General features: G+C 41.7%; 2 protein-coding genes across 3 annotated transcripts in view; one reads left to right on the top strand and one right to left on the bottom strand.

Moving 5' to 3' along the window:
• The window catches only part of LOC139454471 (galanin receptor 2a-like), a 66923-nt gene extending 66692 nt beyond the window's left edge, over positions 1 to 231 (bottom strand). The window contains exon 1 of the mRNA XM_071236195.1: positions 96 to 231. Coding sequence (XP_071092296.1) covers positions 96 to 195 — 100 coding nt within the window. The 5' untranslated portion in view covers positions 196 to 231. The remainder of the gene's footprint in view (positions 1 to 95) is intronic.
• LOC139454470 (RAB11-binding protein RELCH homolog) overlaps positions 1 to 23832 on the top strand; it is a 190794-nt gene that overhangs the window by 132001 nt on the left and 34961 nt on the right. The gene's annotated exons all lie outside the window — the stretch shown is intronic.

The following is a 23832-nucleotide window of genomic DNA, read 5'->3' as shown; positions in this document are numbered from 1 at the left end:
AGAACGGAAACAAAAAAACCCTGTTGAATGGCTGATGAAGTTGATGGAATGTATTTACATCTCTGTGCCTTCAAACACTCGAGTTAGAGACTCACCATTTTCTGAGAACAGCATCCTGAAGGTTTCGTTTGATGTTAGAAGTTGATCAATGGTTTCATCCGTCTCCAGTGTGGAGAAGTAGAAAAAACTAGCCATAGGGGGAGCCTGGAGATACAGCTTCCCGTCAACACCCCTGACGTTAACAACGCACAGGTGGGCAGACAACCACTACCCTCTCTGTACCACTTAAAGCATTCATATGCACAACTGGTATTAAGTTACTGTAAGTGTTTACATGCATATGAAGCAATACATAACTGGAAGCCATGTATCGTTCTGCAAAGTCCAGGTTCTTGGGTTCCTTGATGAACTATGTGGACAGTTTATCTAAGATAGGTCCTAGCCTGTTTGTCACTGTCAGTGTTTTCCCTGTAGCTGGAGACTACTAAACATTATTTAGCATGTGTTCCCCCTGTCTATGAGGACGCTATAGTTTGTTCTAATTGTTTCTTGCTGTGTCTTAGTTGTTTTGTCACAGATTGGTCGACGTGGATGAGGTTGTGTTGGTTGTTTTGTCACAGATTGGTTGACATGAATGAGGTTGTGTTAGTTGCTTTGTCACAGATTGGTTGACGTGGATGAGGTTGTGTTAGTTGTTTTGTCACAGATTGGTCGACGTGGATGAGGTTGTGTTGGTTGTTTTGTCACAGATTGGTCGACATGGATGAGGTTGTGTTAGTTGTTTTGTCACAGATTGGTCGACATGGATGAGGTTGTGTTGGTTGTTTTATCACAGATTGGTCGACGTGGATGAGGTTGTGTTGGTTGTTTTATCACAGATTGGTCGACGTGGATGAGGTTGTGTTGGTTGTTTGGTCACAGATTGGTCGACATGAATGAGGTTGTGTTGGTTGTTTTGTCACAGATTGGTCGACATGGATGAGGTTGTGTTGGTTGTTTTGTCACATATTGGTCAACACGGATGAGGTTGTGTTGGTTGTTTTGTCACAGATTGGTCGACATGGATGAGGTTGTGTTAGTTGTTTTGTCACTGATTGGTCGACATGAATGAGGTTGTGTTAGTTGTTTTGTCACAGATTGGTTGACATGAATGAGGTTGTGTTGGTTGTTTTGTCACAGATTGGTCGACATGAATGAGGTTGTGTTGGTTGTTTTGTCACAGATTGGTCAACATGAATGAAGTTGTGTTGGTTGTTTTGTCACAGATTGGTTGACATGAATGAGGTTGTGTTAGTTGTTTTGTCACAGATTGGTCGACGTGGATGAGGTTGTGTTAGTTGTTTTGTCACAGATTGGTTGACATGAATGAGGTTGTGTTGGTTGTTTTATCACAGATTGGTTGACATGAATGAGGTTGTTGGTTGTTTTGTCACAGATTGGTCGACATGAATGAGGTTGTGTTAGTTGTTTTGTCACAGATTGGTTTACATGAATGAGGTTGTGTTGGTTGTTTTGTCACTGATTGGTCGACATGAATGAGGATGTTGGTTGTTTTGTCACAGATTGGTTGACATGAATGAGGTTGTGTTGGTTGTTTTATCACAGATTGGTCGACATGGATGAGGTTGTGTTAGTTGTTTTATCACAGATTGGTCGACGTGGATGAGGTTGTGTTGGTTGTTTTGTCACAGATTGGTCGACGTGGATGAGGTTGTGTTGGTTGTTTTCTCACAGATTGGTCGACATGGATCAGGTTGTGTTGGTTGTTTTATCACAGATTGGTCGACGTGGATGAGGTTGTGTTGGTTGTTTTATCACAGATTGGTCGACGTGGATGAGGTTGTGTTGGTTGTTTTGTCACAGATTGGTCGACGTGGATGAGGTTGTGTTAGTTGTTTTGTCACAGATTGGTTGACATGAATGAGGTTGTGTTGGTTGTTTTGTCACAGATTGGTCAACATGAATGAGGTTGTGTTGGTTGTTTTGTAACAGATTGGTCGACATGAATGAAGTTGTGTTAGTTGTTTTGTCACAGATTGGTCGACATGAATGAGGTTGTGTTGGGTTTTTTATCACAGATTGGTCGACATGAATGAGGTTGTGTTGGTTGTTTTGTCACAGATTGGTCGACATGATTGAGGTTGTGTTAGTTGTTTTGTCCCAGATTGGTCGACATGAATGAGGTTGTGTTGGTTGTTTTGTCACAGATTGGTCGACATGAATGAGGTTGTGTTGGTTGTTTTGAAACAGATTGTTCAACATGAATGAGGTTGTGTTGGTTGTTTTCTCACAGATTGGTCGACTTGAATGAGGTTGTGTTGGTTTTTTGTCACAGATTGGTTGACATGAATGAGGTTGTGTTAGTTGTTTTGTCACAGATTGGTCAACATGAATGAGGTTGTTGGTTGTTTTGTCTCAGATTGGTCGCCATGAATGAGGTTGTGTTAGTTGTTTTTGTCACAGATTGGTCGCCATGAATGAGGTTGTGTTAGTTGTTTTGTCACAGGTTGGTCGACATGAATGAGGTTGTGTTAGTTGTTTTGTCACAGATTGGTCGACATGGATGAGGTTGTGTTAGTTGTTTTATCACAGATTGGTTGACATGAATGAGGATGTTAGTTGTTTTGTCACAGACTTGTCGCCATGAATGAGGTTGTGTTATGTTAAGACCTGTAAATTTTACCTGATTATCATAAAGTGTGATTTAGTTGATGATACATAATTTCCAAAATCAATCTTACATCTAGGGCTTTGCTCTCCAAAGTGCATCTCTCTACAACTATTGTAAGTCAATGTTAAGTGATGCAGATAGGATAGTCATAGGCAGGGGCTTGAAACGGCCTTGAAGTTTAGAGGTTGTCTTGAAAGGGCCTTGAAGTTTAGAGGTTGTCTTGAAAGGGCCTTGTATTACACCCCAACTACACATCAGTTTCTAAGACTATTAATACTCGAAATACAAACATGATTGTGAATGTCTGCAAACTTCTGTAATAATGCTGCATGCTAACAAGCCATTTAAACTTCAGGTCTGATTTTGCATAACTCGTTTGCATGATGATTGCTTGAATTACGAGTGTTCTACTGAATGAATGCGACTGTGATCCGGGATGATATTCGCCTTGAATGTGACTACATGTGCATGAAAAAGTCTTGAAGAGGCCTTGAATTTATTGAAGACAAGTCTGTACCGACCCTGCTAGTGTAAGGAAAGTATGAAACAAGGCTTGGTTTGCAAGTTTGCTATTGTATATGGTCATCCAGTGAAGAATATGAGAAAGATGAGTGTCTCGGACTCATCTAAACAGTTCCTGTGAGTCAGTTGTTGACCGTTATTAGCTGCCATGTCAATAATAGGTCGGCACTAATGGGAAACAAATACATGGGGCAGTGATATTGAAACTAGTGCTCCATACAGTTGTGACCACATCTCTTCAAACTATATTTGGATCTCAGATTTCACCGTTGTCACTTGATCGATAACATATTCATGGACTCTCATCCATATGATGATCAAATATCTTCGTGTTTTTGTTTCTCTTTTAGGATTTGAAAATTCATGACTGCTAGTTATTTAGTCAAACAGTTTTAAGGAGAATCATTCAAATTAGTTACATGTGTATTTGATCATTATGAAACACAGATAGCTGTGGCTGCAAAGCCCCAATGCAACAGGTGGCTTAGAGGCTTGGGCCCAATTCCTCAAAGGGATCATAGTGCTTAACGCTCATACTTTAACATAGACTCATGACTGTCGTCGTGATACCGTCATGGGGCCCTGTTCCACAAAGCGATCTTAGTGCCAAGATGATTGTAACTCCCATACGTTAACACAGACAAGTGTAGCCCTGATGTTCCTTTGTGGAACGAGACCCTGAGGTATGAAGTTGGTCCTCTTCAAACCTACACTGTATTATATCTGGAGTAGCCAAGTGGTTAGAGTGTTGGCTCTTACAGCAAAGTTTGATTCCCAAAGTGGGTACAAGATAGTGAAGCACATTCTTCGTGTGCCTCATGTGATATGACTGTAATATTGCTGAAACCAGAGTAGAACCAAACTCACTCATGTCTCAGTAATAAACTTGTAAAGTATTTATTAGCTGTTTCCGTATAAATTGTTTTGTGGCATAACTTAGCAGTTGACGGATGACAAAATAGACACTATTTGTGGATTACAAATTCTTTATTTACTCTACAGGGGATGTTTCAGTTTAGATCCTTATCCCGTTGTCTAGCAAGGATCTTTTCTGAAACGTCATTTTTACAGTAAATAAAGAAGTTGTTATCCATAAATTGTGTCTTCTTTGTGTCTGTATACTTTTACCCTTGATGATAGTACGGTCTCTGTCCGTGTACGTCTGTGCTACATCCTTATCTACGTGCGAGGAGAAGACATCTGTTTTTGTGGGTGGAGATATGTTTTCGTAGAGCTAGAAAGTACATGAGATGTGTTTTTATAGAGACAGAAAGTACATGACAGACACTGTCACCAAAGACTGTCAAAGAATTCCCCGACGTCAGTGAGACCTGTCAGAACTGCGTAGAGAATCTGCTGAAGGTTTTGTGAGACTGGCACCTGATACACAAAAACACATTAACTATGTATATTGATTCGGATGTTAGACTCAGCAAGTGACTCTGAGCCACATCAGCTCTTTGAGTGTTTCTGGCAGTTTATGAACAAATTAGCATATGGAGTATCATTCACTTCATAAATAAATATTGCTTTTCATTTACATCAACGTTTTGTACTTAAGGTAATCAAACTTGATAGCTGTTAGTTTCACTTTATTTCACAAAGGCATGTCATTTTGTTTTGAAATCACTTGCACTGTTAATATATTCCATTCGGTTAGGGACATTTGATCCAGGAGAGTACAGTCAACAGATGTGTGTTTCCCTTTGATTGGCAAGAGCATTGATGCACACGAGAACAAACAAAGGCCTATTGTAGTGGCAGCAACAGGAAGAAATGGTTAAAAAATTGTTTTTTCCTCAAATTGCACAACCCGCCACAACCCACAACCCCAAACATACTCAAAACCTTTAATGATACTTCAATGTAGGCCTTGTGTAGTGAGACTTCAGGCACTTTAATGTAGGCCTTGTGAAGTGAGACTTCAGGCACTTTAATGTAGGCCTTGTGTTTTGAGACTTCAGGCACTTTAATGTAGGCCTTGTGTAGTGAGACTTCAGGCACTTAAATGTAGGCCTTGTGTAGTGAGACTTCAGGCACTTAAATGTAGGCCTTGTGTAGTGAGACTTCAGGCACTTTAATGTAGGCCTTGTGTAGTGAGACTTCAGGCACTTTAATGTAGGCCTTGTATAGTGAGACTTCAGGCACTTTAATGTAGACTTAATGTAGTGACACTTAAGATGACACTTTAATGTAGGCCTTGTGTAGTGACACTTAAGATGACACTTTAATGTAGGCCTTGTGTAGTGAGACTTCAGGCACTTTAATGTAGGCCTTGTGCAGTAAAACCTAAGGCACTTAAATGTAGGCCTTGTGTAGTGACACTTAAGATGACACTTTAATGTAGGCCTTGTGTAGTGAGACTTCAGGCATTTTAATGTAGGCCTTGTGCAGTAAAACCTAAGACACTCAAATGTAAGCCTTGGATAGTGAAACTTAAGAAGGCACTTAAATGTAAGGCTTTGTGTAGTGAGACTTCAGGCACTTTGATGTAGACTTTATATAGTGAGACTTAAGAAGACACTTTAATGTAAGGCCATGTGCAGTAAAACTTAAGACTCTTTAATGTAGATTTTGTGAAGTAAAATTTAAGACACATAAATGTACACCTTATGCAGTAAAACTTATGACACTTTAATGTAGGCCTTGTGTAGTGAGACTTCAGGCACTTTAATGTAGGCCTTGTATAGTGAGACTTCAGGCACTTTAATGTAGGCCTTGTATAGTGAGACTTCAGGCACTTTAATGTAGGCCTTGTATAGTGAGACTTCAGGCACTTTAATGTAGGCCTTGTATAGTGAGACTTCAGGCACTTTAATGTAGGCCTTGTATAGTGAGACTTCAGGCACTTTAATGTAGGCCTTGTAAAGTGAGACTTCAGGCACTTCAATGTAGGCCTTGTATAGTGAGACTTCAGGCACTTCAATGTAGGCCTTGTGTAGTGAGACTTCAGGCACTTTAATGTAGGCCTTGTGTAGTGAGACTTCAGGCACTTCAATGTAGGCCTTGTACAGTGAGACTTCAGGCACTTTAATGTAGGCCTTGTATAGTGAGACTTCAGGTACTTTAATGTAGGCCTTGTATAGTGAGACTTCAGGCACTTCAATGTAGGCCTTGTGCAGTAAAACCTAAGGCACTAAAATGTAAGCCTGGAGTAATGTCACAAATCATGATTAGCAATTGAGTTTGAAAGTACAACTACCTTTTCGGAACAGTATATAAACCCTTATAAGATCCAGGCCTTTGTGTCAACATTTGGTTACAAAGTGGCTATAAAGCAAGACCAGTGTGTGATCAGTCAGCACCATGATCCACCACAGACTCAATGACTGCCACATCCCCCTTGTGTCGGGGGGGTAACAAGAGGACAAGGGTTATCACACTAATCCCCTGCTTCAGTGTATCAGCGTATCTGCTGGACGATGTGTTACCCGCAGACTGTGGCAGGCACATTGTGAGATAATACACATTCCATCCCACACTCATCAATACTCCCTCCTGATTGGGAGATGTCCGACACACTATTTGTTATATGGACACTGGTATATTGACTGCATTGCCATTAAGGCAATGGAGTGTGAGAGGATGTGACTTTGTGTCCAAAGTGGGGCTACCTCTATGCATGCTCGTCTCTCCTGAGGGTTAAATTTTCGCCCTGACCAGTCACTGCGCTGAAGCTTATGATGAACTACCCTTCCATCTGCCCTCTATCATACGGAACTGGCTCAGCAGAAAATCAATTGTTGATAGTTTGGACACTTGCATGAACTATCTGAATCCTAGTTGATCATGCATGTAATTTGATTGCTTCCAAGGTTGTGATAAGTTTCAGTCCGAGCCATGCCAAGAAGTTAAGACCAAAAATATTTCGCTAAGGAAGCTTCATGTAATTGAAGCAGCTTCCTTAAGACATGAATCTCATATTGGTTGATAGAAGTCCAAATAGTTTCATGGAGTATAAGAACTGTAATTTGGTTATGTGGAACTTTGTGGCAGTTGACATAAAAAGGGAGTGCTTCTGTGTACTGGATATTCAAACTCTTGGTGAATGTGCTGCACTGCTGATTTTCTATGTGACACTGACTGTGACCCTGATTGAATTACATCAACTCAAAGGGTCAGGCAACCAAAGAAACTGTTGCACTAAATGTTTCTAATTTCCCCAATGAAATCTCATCTTTGTGGTGTCTGACGTCAGTTTCACACAACTGTGCATGTCGACAAGGTTTCAGTAAGAGAACATTGCTATTAGTCATGAAATCAGGAATATATTCATATGTGAAAAGGTTTGAAATATTGCTGTGAATTTTAACAAGGTTGTTAACATAATGCTCATATCTGTCAATTAGATTTGGCTTGTCCTCAGATAAGTTCTGACAATATTTCTTGGTAAAGATACTGTGTGAAGTGGGGTTATATATTCCATGCTTTATAAAATACCATTTATAGCAGGTAATTATCCCCCGCCACAACGAAGTTGGCGGAGGATATAGAAATGGATTCCGTCCGTCTATGTGTGTGTGTGTGTGTGTGTGTGTGTCCCGAAATCGTTTCTGGAGCATAACTCAGAAAGCGTTAAATATTTCTCTACGAAACTTTGCATGTCTATCAGAAATTTTCCACATCTATCAGACACATGCTGAATTGTTGCCTTTTGCTATTTATGATTTTTAGAAATATGTATTACAGGGCATTATTTCCAGAAATATTTCCTTGCCAAAGATTGCATGTCTATATATAAAGCACATACTGAACTGTTGCTATTTGATATTAAGGAGTTTTAGAAATGTTTATTTTAGAATTTCCATTGCAGCTATTTTGACATGGGCTAAGAGAAATGTTGGGTCAGTTACCTGGTTTAGGACCATAACGTGTTAAAATGGCGGGGGATATTGATGACTTCATTGACTATACGCTTGTTGTTTTGAAGAAGCATTTAATAGTCAATTAATAATTTCATAAATATGAATAAGAATATAAAATTTATGTAGTTGGGGCATTCTTTTGAGTGAGTTACTTTGCATTTTGGATTAGGTTCCGGGTTAGAATTGGTCTACAACAACAATTCATGCTTTTCGTAAAAGTCGACTGATAGGATCGGGTGACCAGACTCGCTGACTGTGATAGTTGATGCATGTCATTGTACCCCAATTGTATAGAGCGATGCTCATGATGTCAGTCACTGGATTGTCTGGTCCAGTCTTGTCATTTACATGGCTCATTTATGGCTGGAGTATGGTGTTAAACAAAAAACATCCATATAACATTAGAAAATGAAGTAGTAATATTTTCAAATGATATTTTGCTTTACTCTACAACACAGACATATCTACTTTGGGACTAACTAGTGTTCCTGAAAATACTTACAAAAATATTATGATCTCAGGATTTTAAAAAATATGACTCCTTCAACATTGCGGGCCAGTACACAAAAATTTAACTGAAAGTTGTTAAAGTTACATCAAAGTTATTATTACTTCTTTTTTTTTTTGCGACTGAGTGTAGTGTAGTGTAAGTCAAATGACATCTCAGCTTTTGTCACCTCGATCTCTCGTCTCGGACACAATATTTAATGCCACAATTTATGCATGAGAAATCTTTGTCACAGCTCATAAGTTTGCACGATACATCCACAAAGTTCCATATTTTTAATATAAACCTCGATTTCCCGCTTAGAGCATTCAGAATAACACAATTTAACCCAAAATGTTTCGTCAAAATCTGAAATTCATCATACACGAGGACTGTGCCATTGCTGTAATTTGATTGGCTGCCGAAGGTCACGTGCTTAAATTTGACCAATAACGAACCTTGTAGCAGATTTCGGCAACAAAGTGTCATTTGGAACCAATTTCTATCTAATAACATCGTGTGTTACGGGTACGAAAAGACTCCAGGGGAGGCTACTATCATATAGGTGATGAATAAGCTTTCTAAACATACCCAACATCCAAGGAATTGATGCACATGTTATTCATAAGAAGCTTCGAAAACTGAAGTATTTCCTCATGTTACTGAGCGGGCAGCCACTGTTATAAGAAAATGGGTAATGACAGATCATATTTAAAATTCTTTTAAAATATATTTCCGATGGCGTAAACAGTGAAAGAAAAAAACAACTAGGTAAGTGGATATTATGAAATCTTATATTTGCCGAAAATCGTCAAATTTTCACTTACTTGGTTGTTCATCTGGACGTTTTATTTAAAGCGAACTAAATTAAGTTGTAAATGCATTATTTAAGTAATGTGATGAACTTAACTTTCATATGTAGGATTAGACTTTCTAAATGGTGTATAACATGTAGTAGCAAAGATGTTTTACAAGCAGATAATTTCCTTGATAAAGGGCCGTCAGGTAGTCTAGTAGTTAAAGCGTTCGCTCGTCACGCCAAAAACCTGGGTTCGATTCCCGACATGGGTACAATGTGTGAAGCCCATTTCTGGTGTCCCCCGCCATGATATTGCTGGAATATTACTAAAAGCGGCGTAAAACCATACTCACTCACTCACTCACTCCTTGATAAATGTTGGCTTTATCTATCACACGAGTCATATGGCACCTTTTGTAGAAAGAGGCTGCTCGATAGTATCTTAAAAGTTGTGCAATGTAGACAGGTTAAATTACATTATGCATTATGTATTAGTGAAATGATGTCTGATAAGCATCCCAAACTTCAGTCTGCCTCAATGACACTGTGGTTTTCAGAGAAAGACCCTGAAGATCTTTATAAAACTAGAACTACAGCATTAGCATTTCTTGTGAAATAACATGTCTCTATCATATCGGGACCATGAGACATTTCCATCAACGTGATTTCATACTTTGAATTAAAAACAGATTCCTACATATTTTTCTGTTAATAGTCTCATGACATAACTACAAATTATTGATTTTCTGCTATCTATGGCCAGTTACTAATGAAGGTGACTGTCGTATCAGATTGTTACAGTTAGTGACAGTATTTCAAGTGTAAATGACACCATATTACTCTCAGGACAATTTGCCTCCTACAAATCTGAAGCTCCACAAGGTTTTATGGGGCTTCTTTCCTTGATATTGAACATATCTGGTTGTCTCGATTATTGTCAAGTCTAAAACCGTTGATATGGTTGTTTGTTGCGGGGGTGTAGCATGGGGTCAAGGGGACCCACAGCCTTTAATTGTAGGGGTCCCAGGTTAACATAATGTCAGTCCCAAGCTACAAAATGGGGGTCCCAGAGAAACGTTTAATGCCTCTTCAAACAGTATTCCAGTTATATATGCCCAAGGGACACAACTAGGGATAGAATAGGTTTTCTTCAACCCATGCTTGCTGTAAAAGGTGACTATGCTTGTCGAAAGAGGCGACTAACAGGCTCGCTGAATTGGTTGATGCATGATATTAATCACTTGATTGTCTGGTCCAGACTTGATTATTTACACACCGCCGTCATATAGCTGGAATATTGCTGAGTGCGGCTTTAAACAACAAACAAACCAATCAACTCTGCTCAGCGAATTGCATTGCCTTAGATGATTAAACCACCAATGCCCCCTACAGCGGTTTGGAAAAGGAAAGGTGATTCTACATTTCTCATATTGTTGAAGTTCTATCCTCAAATGAGTAAGTAATATGGTTGCTTCTGGTATGCCTGACAACTCATAAAATTCCTGAATCTATAAATATTAAGTATGCTTCAATATGGGGGTCTGCACGGGGATTTATCTACACCTGCTCCGAGGCTGATGAACATTTCCAAATTGGAAACAAACCAAACTCGCTTGCCGTAAAAGGTGACTCTGCTTGTCGTAAAAGGCGACTAACGGGATCTGGTGGTCACACTCACTGACTTGGTTGATGCATGTCATCGACCCCAATTGCGTGGATAGATGCTCATGATATTGATCACTGGATTGTCTGGTACAGACTCGATTATTTACAGACTGCCGTCACATAGCTAGAATATTGCTGAGTGCGGCATTAAACAACAAAGCAAGTAACCAACCAACCATAATATTCAAGTAATGTTATCACTTCATTTGTATTTTACTGATAACAGGACCAGTAGTGGAAGATGCTTCCTCGCTTGGTTTCCTTCCTGCATCCCTTTCCTGAATCCCCTCCCTGCATCCCCTTCCTGCATCCCCTCCCTGCATCGCCTACCTGAATCCCCTCCCTCCATCCCCCCTGCATCCCCTTCCTGAATCCCCTCCCTCCATCCCCCCCTGCATCCCCTTCCTGAATCCCCTCCCTCCATCCCCTCCCTGCATCCCCTTCCTGCATTCCCTCCCTGCATCCCCTTCCTGCATTCCCTTCCTGCATCCCCTTCCTGCATTCCCTCCCTCCATCCCCCCCTGCATCCCCTTCCTGAATCCCCTCCCTCCATCCCCTCCCTGCATCCCCTTCCTGCATCCCCTCCCTGCATCCCCTTCCTGCATCCCCTTCCTGAATCCCCTCCCTCCATCCCCTCCCTGCATCCCCTTCCTGCATCCCCTTCCTGCATTCCCTTCCTGCATCCCCTTCCTGCATCCCCTCCCTCCATCCCCTTCCTGCATCCCCTCCCTGCATCCCCTTCCTGCATTCCCTTCCTGCATCCCCTTCCTGCATCCCCTCCCTCCATCCCCTTCCTGCATCCCCTCCCTGCATCCCCTTCCTGCATCCCCTCCCTCCATCCCCTCCCTCCATCCCCTCCCTCCATCCCCTTCCTGAATCCCCTCCCTCCATCCCCTTCCTGCATCCCCTCCCTGCATCCCCTTCCTGCATCTCCTCCCCGCATCTCCTCCCTCCATCCCCTCCCTCTATCCCCTCCCTCCATCCCCCCCTGCATCCCCTTCCTGAATCCCCTCCCTCCATCCCCTCCCTGCATCCCCTTCCTGCATCCCCTCCCTCCATCCCCTTCCTGAATCCCCTCCCTCCATCCCCTTCCTGCATCCCCTCCCTGCATCCCCTTCCTGCATCTCCTCCCCGCATCTCCTCCCTCCATCCCCTCCCTCCATCCCCTCCCTCTATCCCCTCCCTGCATCCCCTCCCTGCATCCCCTTCCTGAATCCCCTCCCTCCATCCCCTCCCTCCATCCCCTCCCTGCATCTCCTCCCCGCATCTCCTCCCCGCATCCCCTCCCTGGCGTTGTGCAAGGCCACACTGCAACACATCAGGAACACTATCTTTACTTTCGTCTATCCTATCTGTGAATACAAGCATGATGTCATAAATGTGGCAGTTCACAATAAACCTCCAAAATGGACGACATTCAGAGTTGTAATAATGCATGTTTGCAGCTCTACTGTTCTATTAAAAAGTAAGGATGTCTGCTGTATGGAGAAAGTATATCATCTTTTAACCATATTCTATGTCGTCTCTAATAATGACAACACTACATAGTCTGCAAACACATTCTGTACATGTTATTTGAAATATGCATGGATGCTGTCATAAACATCTTTTGTTTGCTCTAACTGCTCCAACAGATAACATTCTCAGTCTTCTTTGCCGTCTAGTTATTATTAAATAACCAAGAATTATTGCATTCATTTTTTCCATTACCTCATGCACAATATGAAAAATATTAATTTACACAAATTTACATATTTTCACGTAGCATTGCTAAATGTATGATGAACCAGATGTTGTTTGGTGTAAATAATGACATATATTAGGGAAACAACTGTATGATGCAAGCCTTGGTTATTTTCCTGGGTTTGGGAGCATCATGCATGTTCTTTGACTTCACCAAAGTTTGAAGACCTGCATCCTTTCTCTTTACATCAATGTGACAGACTTTGATCAGGCTGAAATAGTGCTCAAAGAAGCATTAATTACTGTAGCTCTTGTATTTCATCACTTCAAGCTCGTACACTGTGTGATGCAAGTGAAATACTGCTCAACGTGGCTTCAGACATGGATTCACTTTCTCCTCATAAAGACAAGTTGAGGCTGGACTGTGTGACAAATACATCCTCAAAGGTCATGGATCTCTGACCCAGACACTGCCAGACACTCAATCTGCAAGTACAGCATGCATGTGTCATGGATCTCTGACCCAGACACTGTCAGACACTGAATCTACAAGTACAGCATGCATGTGTCATGGATCTCTAACCCAGACACTGTCAGACACTGAATCTACAAGTACAGCATGGATGTGTCATGGATCTCTGACCCAGACACTGTCAGACACTGAATCTACAAGTACAGCGTGCATGTGTCATGGATCTCTGACCCAGACACTGCAAGACACTGAATCTACAAGTACAGCGTGCATGTGTCATGGATCTCTGACCCAGACACTGCCAGACACTGAATCTACAAGTACATCATGCATGTGTCATGGATCTCTAACCCAGACACTGCCAGACACTGAATCTACAAGTACATCATGCATGTGTCATGGATCTCTGACCCAGACACTGTCAGACACTCAATCTGCAAGTACAGCATGCATGTGTCATGGATCTCTAACCCAGACACTGTCAGACACTGAATCTACAAGTACATCATGCATGTGTCATGGATCTCTAACCCAGACACTGCCAGACACTCAATCTGCAAGTACAGCATGCATGTGTCATGGATCTCTAACCCAGACACTGTCAGACACTGAATCTACAAGTACATCATGCATGTGTCATGGATCTCTAACCCAGACACTGCCAGACACTCAATCTACAAGTACAGCATGCATGTGTCATGGATCTCTAACCCAGACACTGCCAGACACTCAATCTGCAAGTACATCATGCATGTGTCATGGATCTCTGACCCAGACACTGAATCTACAAGTACAGCATGCATGTGTCATGGATCTCTAACCAAGACACTGCCAGACACTCAATCTGCAAGTACAGCATGCATGTGTCATGGATCTCTGACCCAGACACTGTCAGACACTGAATCTACAAGTACATCATGCATGTGTCATGGATCTCTGACCCAGACACTGAATCTACAAGTACAGCATGCATGTGTCATGGATCTCAAACCCAGACACTGCCAGACACTCAATCTGCAAGTACATCATGCATGTGTCATGGATCTCTAACCCAGACACTGAATCTACAAGTACAGCATGCATGTGTCATGGATCTCTAACCCAGACACTGTCAGACACTGAATCTACAAGTACAGCATGCATGTGTCATGGATCTCTAACCCAGACACTGAATCTACAAGTACAGCATGCATGTGTCATGGATCTCTAACCCAGACACTGTCAGACACTCAATCTGCAAGTACAGCATGCATGTGTCATGGATCTCTAACCCAGACACTGTCAGACACTCAATCTGCAAGTACATCATGCATGTGTCATGGATCTCTAACCCAGACACTGAATCTACAAGTACAGCATGCATGTGTCATGGATCTCTAACCCAGACACTGCTAGACACTCAATCTGCAAGTACAGCATGCATGTGTCATGGATCTCTAACCCAGACACTGAATCTACAAGTACAGCATGCATGTGTCATGGATCTCTAACCCAGACACTGTCAGACACTGAATCTACAAGTACAGCATGCATGTGTCATGGATCTCTAACCCAGACACTGAATCTACAAGTACAGCATGCATGTGTCATGGATCTCTAACCCAGACACTGTCAGACACTCAATCTGCAAGTACAGCATGCATGTGTCATGGATCTCTAACCCAGACACTGTCAGACACTCAATCTGCAAGTACATCATGCATGTGTCATGGATCTCTAACCCAGACACTGAATCTACAAGTACAGCATGCATGTGTCATGGATCTCTAACCCAGACACTGCTAGACACTCAATCTGCAAGTACAGCATGCATGTGTCATGGATCTCTAACCCAGACACTGAATCTACAAGTACAGCATGCATGTGTCATGGATCTCTAACCCAGACACTGTCAGACACTGAATCTACAAGTACAGCATGCATGTGTCATGGATCTCTAACCCAGACACTGAATCTACAAGTACAGCATGCATGTGTCATGGATCTCTAACCCAGACACTGCCAGACACTCAATCTGCAAGTACAGCATGCATGTGTCATGGATCTCTGACCCAGACACTGCCAGACACTGAATCTACAAGTACATCATGCATGTGTCATGGATCTCTAACTCAGACACTGAATCTACAAGTACATCATGCATGTGTCATGGATCTCAAACCCAGACACTGCAGCGATACATTGGCCTACTGAAAATCTTAAAGATAAGGGAAGACATTTTATGGGTTCACACTGTCAAATGGACATGTCTGACATATGAAGCCTATCATTTGCTTGAGTTGAAGTGTTTGTATGGATGAAAACCAGAGCATCTGACACCAAGTTATGACATCAACTTATTTGTGATAATTTCCCAAGAGACCATGCAGCTCACAATAATACACAGAAATCAATTCTGATACAAAGAGCTTTGCACATGAAAAGGAGGTTTTAAAGCTGTAATCAAACGTGCAATGATACTTTTCATCTTAAATTATAATTGTATTTAAAACTTGTATCAACTGCTGGTTTTTTGCAAGTCTGCATTAAATGGGAGTACATTTAATGTGAGCAACCTAGCCACTGTATCTCTTTATGTCAGATGGATGTTTAAGTGGAGTGTTTAATCACAGCCATGTCACGGGAAGGTTCGTGCAGGAGATCTGCCACAGCTCAGGAGAACACTTTAATGATAGGCAACATATGGACAGGTTATCATCTTGGTCGGCATGATCGAAGTCGTTTTCTTCCAATCACACTGTTATGGCTGTGATATAGCTTGGACAAAGAATACCAAGTATAAAGAAGGATAATTTGAACCGGGGCTTTCATGTCTGCAAATAACAAGTTCTCTTGCAGTTTAGGTTGCTAAACTGTTGCGTTATTCATTCATGTTTGTTAGTTTGTTGTTTAATGCCGCACTCAGCAATATTCCAGCTATATGACACTCGTCTGTTAAAAATCGAGTCTCGACCAGTCAATCCAGTGATTGACATCATGAGCATCGATCCACACAATTGGGATACAATGACATGCATCAACCAAGTCAGCGAGCCTTACCATCCAATCCCGTTAGTCGCATTCATGTGAAAGGGGTGACTTGTTTTTCAAAATAAGTGATTGTGACAGATCTAAGCCATGTCTGTGGTCATTTGCTGTCATGAGTGTGCCTCCAACACCCTTCTCCTCCTTCCCTCTCTGACTGCCTCCGTGGTTTAGTGGTAGAGCCTCCGCCCAGATTGCCGAAGGTCCAGGGCTTGATTCCCATACATAAGACGATAAAAGATGGTACTTGTTGTTACCCTGTCTGGCGCTCGGCATTTAAGGTGTAAAACAAGGACTGGTCGGCTCGGAGTCAGTATACTGTGTAAGAGTGGGTTAGCACTATAAATCGGCATCAGTCTGGACTAGTACACACACACACACACACACACACACACACACACACACACACACACACACACACACACACACACACACACACACACACACACACACACACACCTCCTTCCGTCCAAAACTCAGCCAAGCCCTCCCTGCATCCACTTCACACGTAATGAGTCAAATAGGCTCTGGCAAAACTACAGTCTTGGTTTGACATCATGTCATCTTGGCAACGTATGTGTTATGATAGTACGTACAGGTATTCTCTCAATCCCCATCTTTCAAAGAAATAATGTCTTAAATTCGCCTCATGCAAGGAGCGTTTTATTTAGAAATGAGCTCCAGAAAGTGTAGACGAGCTAGTGTAGACTGTTGGGGATTCATCCTTTCTTTGTAAGTTTTGTTGTTTGAATTGCAGCATTTGCTCAAATTGTCAACATTTTCTTAATTCTTTTGTGTGAATCAACTATGTCAGAGGAGAATAGATAACCAGTACCCCATCTGGATGCAAAGCCACAAGGATGAAGGTGGGGTAGGGTTCATGTCTCTGTGACATGGCATTGACCTCTGAGCAATGCACCTGTGAAGATCCGGGTTAGAACAGGTCTTCAGCAACCCATGCCTGTCATGAAGATCCGGGGTAGAATAGGTCTTCAGCAACCCATGCTTGCCGTGAGGGCCGGGGTAGAATAGGTCTTCAGCAACCCATGCTTGTCGTGAGGGCCAGGGTAGAATAGGTCTTCAACAACCCATGCTTGTCGTGAGGGCCGGGATAGAATAGGTCTTCAGCAACCCATGCTTGTCGTGAGGGCCAGGGTAGAATAGGTCTTCAGCAACCCATGCTTGTTGTGAGGGCCGGGGTAGAATAGGTCTTCAGCAACCCATGCTTGCCGTGGTCAGACTTGGTTGATGCATGTATCCGAATTGCGTGAATCGATGCTCATGATGTCAATCATTGGATTGTCTGGTCCAGACTCAATTATTTAGAGACTTCTGTCATATAGCTGGAATATTGCTTAGTGTAGCGCTAAACAAAAAAAACAAAAAAGAAAACAATTGAGCAGTGGCCACATTTTCTTCAACATGTTGTCACCACATCTCTTAGATGCGCACAGAAGTCCAGAAAAACCTCTCCAGGAACATGAAGCTATATCAATTGTCTCCCAACCTTTCAGACAGCCATGACTTACTGTTAATGCAGATGCTATTGTGTCCTCATCTTCATGATGTATGCCCCAATATCCTTCAGAAACATTCATTTTGTGAAGATTTCTTGATATATGAGCGGACTTCTCCAGGCAGTGTACTAAACTGGCCTGCTGTCTGTTCATAAGTAGTGGATGCAATATCCTCAGTGGGCCACAAGATGTGAATGGACCATCACCTAGCCGGATGCAGTCGAACCATTGGCGCTGAATGACTAGACATTTAATAAAGCCAGGAAAATATGAAAATTGTTTCTCAGCATCATAGGGTTCATTTTTAACATGCTGTGTGACTTCATATTTTCAGGGTGATCAACAGTTTTTGGTCATGTCCAGAATTTATGGCCAGCTATATTTCAATTTCTGAACTAGGCTAACATGTTTTCTGCCTCCTGAGAGTAACAAAAGGTACATTTGGGAATGATCGTCTGATGGGAATGGTTGGTTTTTTCTTTATAATTATGATGGAGTATTTATGATACTTGACACTAGTAATGTGAATTTCCGACACATTGTTCACCCTTTCTGTAAATGATTCTCAAAACCGACTGACTATAGTTTTATGATAAATTTGGAGATAAATAATTGTTGATCATTTATTCTCTTGTCCCACATTTAATGTTAATTACATTTGTGATGTTCATATTTATTTTTATATTTGTTTGTCAATAAGCCAAGACCTTGTGCTGATGTTAACCAGATTCTCTTTGGGATAATAAATTGTTATTTTATCTTACCTTATTATATCTTATTGTATCATATTCAAATACAGTTTCTAAAGTTCCTTCCATAATCATCAAGTGTTTTAGGAATGACTTTATAATGTGAAAAGTGTGGAGTGAGTATGGTTTTACACTGCTTTTAGCAATGTTAGAGCAATATCACGGCGGGGGACACCAGAAATGGGTATCACACATTGTACCCATGTCGGGAATCGAACCCGGGTCTTTGGCGTGACGAGCAAACGCTTTAACCACTAGGCTACCCGACCGCCCCTATTATGTGAAGAGATTATAACCAATGTGTGTATAAATATCATAGAGTACACACACAAAATATATTATGCTTGCCAAAAGCTCTCATTAAACCATTTTCTTCTCATAATTACTGGTACAGAAACACACTCAGCTAATAATTTGTATTAAATATTATGGTATTACAGCAAAATATGGTGTTTCCTAGTGGGCCGTTTTGTTCGCTTCAATCATTGCTGAGAGCTCTTGATGTATGTTCAGTGGCCAAGATGGTCGCCAACTCTTCACTGCACAGATGGCAAAGAAGAAAGTCAAGCTACCAGAGGTTGTCTCCCTTTCTTTGCATGCACAGGGATTGACAGTGCATGGATTTATCTGGCAGTGGTTGTACCTGTTTCCATGGCAATGACAAATGAAAATTGGCTTAGGATCTTTTTTGTCGGTTTTCAATAGAATGTCCATGTTGATATGACCCAGATTGGTTGACTGCGTGGCAGTCCTGTGTATATGGTAAGAAGTACACACGACCCAGGGATGGGGAAGCAGGGTGTCATGCATGAACCTGTGGTAACACAGACACCTGGTGGTAGGTGGTTGGCCTTCCCTGGGTAGTCCAGGGTGGAATATATCTGGTAACACAGACACCTGGTGGTGGGTGGTTGGCCTTCCCTGGGTAGTTCAGGGCGGAATATATCTGGTAACACAGACACCTGATGGTAGGTGGTTGGCCTTCCCTGGGTAGTCCAGGGCGGAATATATCTGGTAACACAGACACCTGATGGTAGGTGGTTGGCCTTCCCTGGGTAGTCCAGGGCGGAATATATCTGGTAACACAGACACCTGGTGGTAGGTGGTTGGCCTTCCCTTGGTAGTTCAGGGCGGAATATATCTGGTAACACAGACACCTGATGGTAGGTGGTTGGCCTTCCCTGGGTAGTCCAGGGCGGAATATATCTGGTAACACAGACACCTGGTGGTGGGTGGTTGGCCTTCCCTGGGTAGTCCAGGGTGGAATATATCTGGTACCACAGACATCTGGTGGTAGGTGGATGGCCTTCCCTGGGTAGTTCAGGGCGGAATATATCTGGTACCACAGACACCTGGTGGTAGGTGGTTGGCCTTCCCTGGGTAGTTCAGGGTGGAATATATCTGGTAACACAGACACCTGGTGGTAGGTGGTTGGCCTTCCCTGGGTAGTCCAGGGCGGAATATATCCTAAGTACCCAATGTTTGGATTTCTTTTGGTTTTCTGAGGCAGTTGGAATATGTACCCACTATCACCCCATGTTTTGCCATATTCTGGTGCAGAATTATATGTTTATTGTCCATGCTTGGCTTTGTTATACTCTGGCCTATTAGGTCGGGGGTATATAGTTATACCAAGGAATTCCATCTGTCCTTCTGTCCTTCTGTCCGTCCGTTCTTCCAAGGAAAGTTTGGGTGTGACCTTTTCCTTGAAAACTACTGTATGGATTCTTTTCACATCTTGGAAACAGTTCCCACACTAATAGAAGGGGTGCAGTGCAAAGTTTGATGTTGATATGTGGATTTTCTGAAACGATATGATGTTTTATATATTGTGAACACATAAATCTTTTTTTACTTCCACTATTTATGCGACCTCGAACTTGAAAACTACTTTATGGATTTTTTCCAATCGAGGATACAGTTTCTATACCAATAGGAGAGGTGCAGTGCAAAGTTTTATTTAGATAAGTGGGTTTTCTGAGAAAATATTGCTTTTTTCATGTTTTGAACTGAGAAATATGTTGGTACTCCTGCTTGACCCCCCATGTGGTTTCTAGGGCAACCGGTCAATATCTTGGACCCCATGTTTGTCCCATGCTTGACTTCTACTGTGGTTTCCAAGCATCAAGACTACTACGCTAGTCCACAAGCCTACTCCAGTGCCCTTGAGCGCCCTTTAGACCACACCCTAGACCAACATCTAAAACATCATCCTGGACCATCTTCTTGGTCAGCACCAAGATCACCACCAACATCAGGACCCAGACCACCATCTGGACCATCACCGACATCAACACTAGACCATCACCCAGACCATCACCTGGACCATCATCTAGACCATCACCTTCATCAACACTAGACCATCACCCAGATCCACACTTAGACCATAACCTAGATCAACACCTAGAACATCATCTAGACCATCTAGTCAATCACTCTCATCAGCACCAGACAATCACCCAGACCATCACCTACCTCAATAATAGACCATCACCCAGGTCAACACCTAGACCATCACCTACCCCAATACAAGACCATCACCCAGATCAACACCTAGACCATCATGTAGTCTGTCACTCTTATCAACACCAGACAATCACCCAGACCATCATCTAGACCATTACCAAGACCATAACTACCTCAATACTAGACCATCACCCAGACCATCACCCAGATCAACACCTAGACCATCACTTTTATCAACACCAGACAATCACCCAGACCATCACCCAGACCATCATCTAGACCATCACTTTTATCAACACCAGAAAATCACCCATACCATCATCTAGACCATCACTTTTGTCAACACCAGACAATCACCCAGACAATCACCCATACCATCATCTAGACCATCACTTTTATCAACACTAGACCATCACCTGCAACAACATCAAGACCAACACTTTGACCAACATCTAGACCAGCCCCTGCTCCAAGCCTGTCCCCACTGTCTTCTCATGTAGATGTCAGTGTAAGCTGATATTTCCTGCACTTCTCAATGACTTCATCACCAGAATGCTCCCCAGCCCTTTGCTGGGCTGTACAGCATCAGGACATGTCAAGATGGTGTGTTATGCTGCTCAAGACAATAACCCAGCGACATCCTTTGTCAATATCAACAGCAGGAAGCATAATGTCAAATCAAAATGCCTCCAGTGTCTAACATCCATTTTGGTTTTATTGCATGCAACCCCAGGGCCTTTCTAGCATTTCCTTTACAAAATGTGAGTGTCACATTTCTTGCAAGTGTCTCCTGACAACATGTCATTGTTGGTTGTTCACAGAGTAATGATTTGCTGATGCAAGGAGGACAGCTATGTTCTTTTGTGCCTGTTTTTGTTTGATGATCAAAATCAGTGCGATGATTTAAAAATGAACACATTCAATATTAATTTGTCATTAAAAAAAGTACATGTAACCAAAGCAACCTCATTTGAGAATGAGTCAACTTCCTATCATGAAGTAGAATATGGGGGAAAGACTTGTTGCGTTGATGTGGGAAACAAAATGAGAAAAATTAACACTTTTTGGTCCACTTGACAAAAACAATGTTTTATTCATGTTTTGTTATTGAAGTTCACTGCGATTTTACATCAATGTTAGATGTGTGAGGAAAGGTACTGGATATACTTGCGCTTGTCAATACTGTTAATCTGGCAAATGCCAACTTTGAGATGAAGGTACATATTTCTATAGTGAAGTCAAAGTTTGGACTGAGATAAATTATTTTTATTTCAAATTAAAGATAAGTGTCCCCTTTTTTATGCATTTATATAGTGAGGTCAGAGGTCAGGGGTCATGACTGGAGAATGGGTTTGAGATATCGGTACAGCTTCAGCTTCCTGAGATTCAGGAATTTGAGATTCAACTGTATAGGTATGATGAGACAAAATTATTAATAATATTCCATGATTTAATCGGTGTCCTTGTGAAAGCATTGTAGGTCCTCACCGCCTTTGTTTTGCCAGTTTCTTGTTGATAGTTACATGAGATGTATAGGATACCGTATGAGTATTGTTCGAAACAAAGACAGTTCTATTATGTTCTCTTCCGTTTTGATACACCATTAATGAAGATAGCAATTTTGTCAGGACATATGATATCTAGAGCTGCGTATCCTGATAAAGGCATGATATTAAATGCTTCATATCGAGTGTGGAGTATAACTGTATTGCCATGTTAACTCGATGCTTCACATCGTATGTGGAAAATCTCGGTATTGCCATGTTAACTCAGTGTTTCATATCGTATGTGGAATATCTCTGTATTGGCCATGTTAACTCAGTGTTTCACATGGGATGTGGAAAATCTCTGTATTGGCCATGTTAACTCAGTGTTTCATATCATATGTGGAATATCTCTGTATTGCCATGTTAACTCAGTGTTTCATATCGTATGTGAAATATCTCTGTATTGCCATGTTAACTCAGTGTTTCATATCATATGTGAAATATCTCTGTATTGGCCATGTTAACTCAGTGTTTCATATCGTATGTGGAATATCTCTGTATTGGCCATGTTAACTTGATGCTTCACATCGTATGTGAAATATCTCTGTATTGCCATGTTAACTCAGTGTTTCATATCATATGTGGAATATCTCTGTACTGGCCATGTTAACTCAGTGTTTCATATCGTATGTGGAATATCTCAGTATTGGCCATGTTAACTCGATGCTTCACATCGTATGTGAAATATCTCTGTATTGCCATGTTAACTCAGTGTTTCATATCATATGTGGAATATCTCTGTATTGGCCATGTTAACTCAGTGTTTCATATCGTATGTGGAATATCTCAGTATTGGCCATGTTAACTCGATGCTTCACATCGTATGTGAAATATCTCTGTATTGCCATGTTAACTCAGTGTTTCATATCATATGTGGAATATCTCTGTATTGGCCATTTTAACTCAGTGTTTCATATCATATGTGGAATATCTCTGTACTGGCCATGTTTTAACTCGATGCTTCATATCGTATGTGGAATATCTCTGTATTGGCCATGTTAATTTGATGCTTCATATCATTTGTGGATATATCTATTGCCCATCTTAACTCGAGCTTCATGTCTTATGTGGAATATCTCTATTGCCCATCTTAACTCGATGCTTCATGTCTTATGTGGAATATCTCTGTATTGCCCATCTTAACTCGATGCTTCATGTCTTATGTGGAATATCTCTGTATTGCCCATCTTAACTTGATGCTCCATGTCTTATGTGGAATATGTCTGTATTGCCCATCTTAACTTGATGCTTCATGTCTTATGTGGAATATCTCTATTGCCCATCTTAACTTGATGCTCCATGTCTTATGTGGAATATCTCTGTATTGCCCATCTTAACTTGATGCTTCATGTCTTATCTGGAATA

Source organism: Haliotis cracherodii, unplaced genomic scaffold (genome assembly GCF_022045235.1).
Source record: "Haliotis cracherodii isolate W230 unplaced genomic scaffold, xgHalCrac1.p SCAF_10, whole genome shotgun sequence".
Taxonomy (NCBI): Eukaryota; Metazoa; Mollusca; class Gastropoda; order Lepetellida; family Haliotidae; genus Haliotis; species Haliotis cracherodii.
This window is presented reverse-complemented; position numbering and strand designations above follow the sequence as displayed.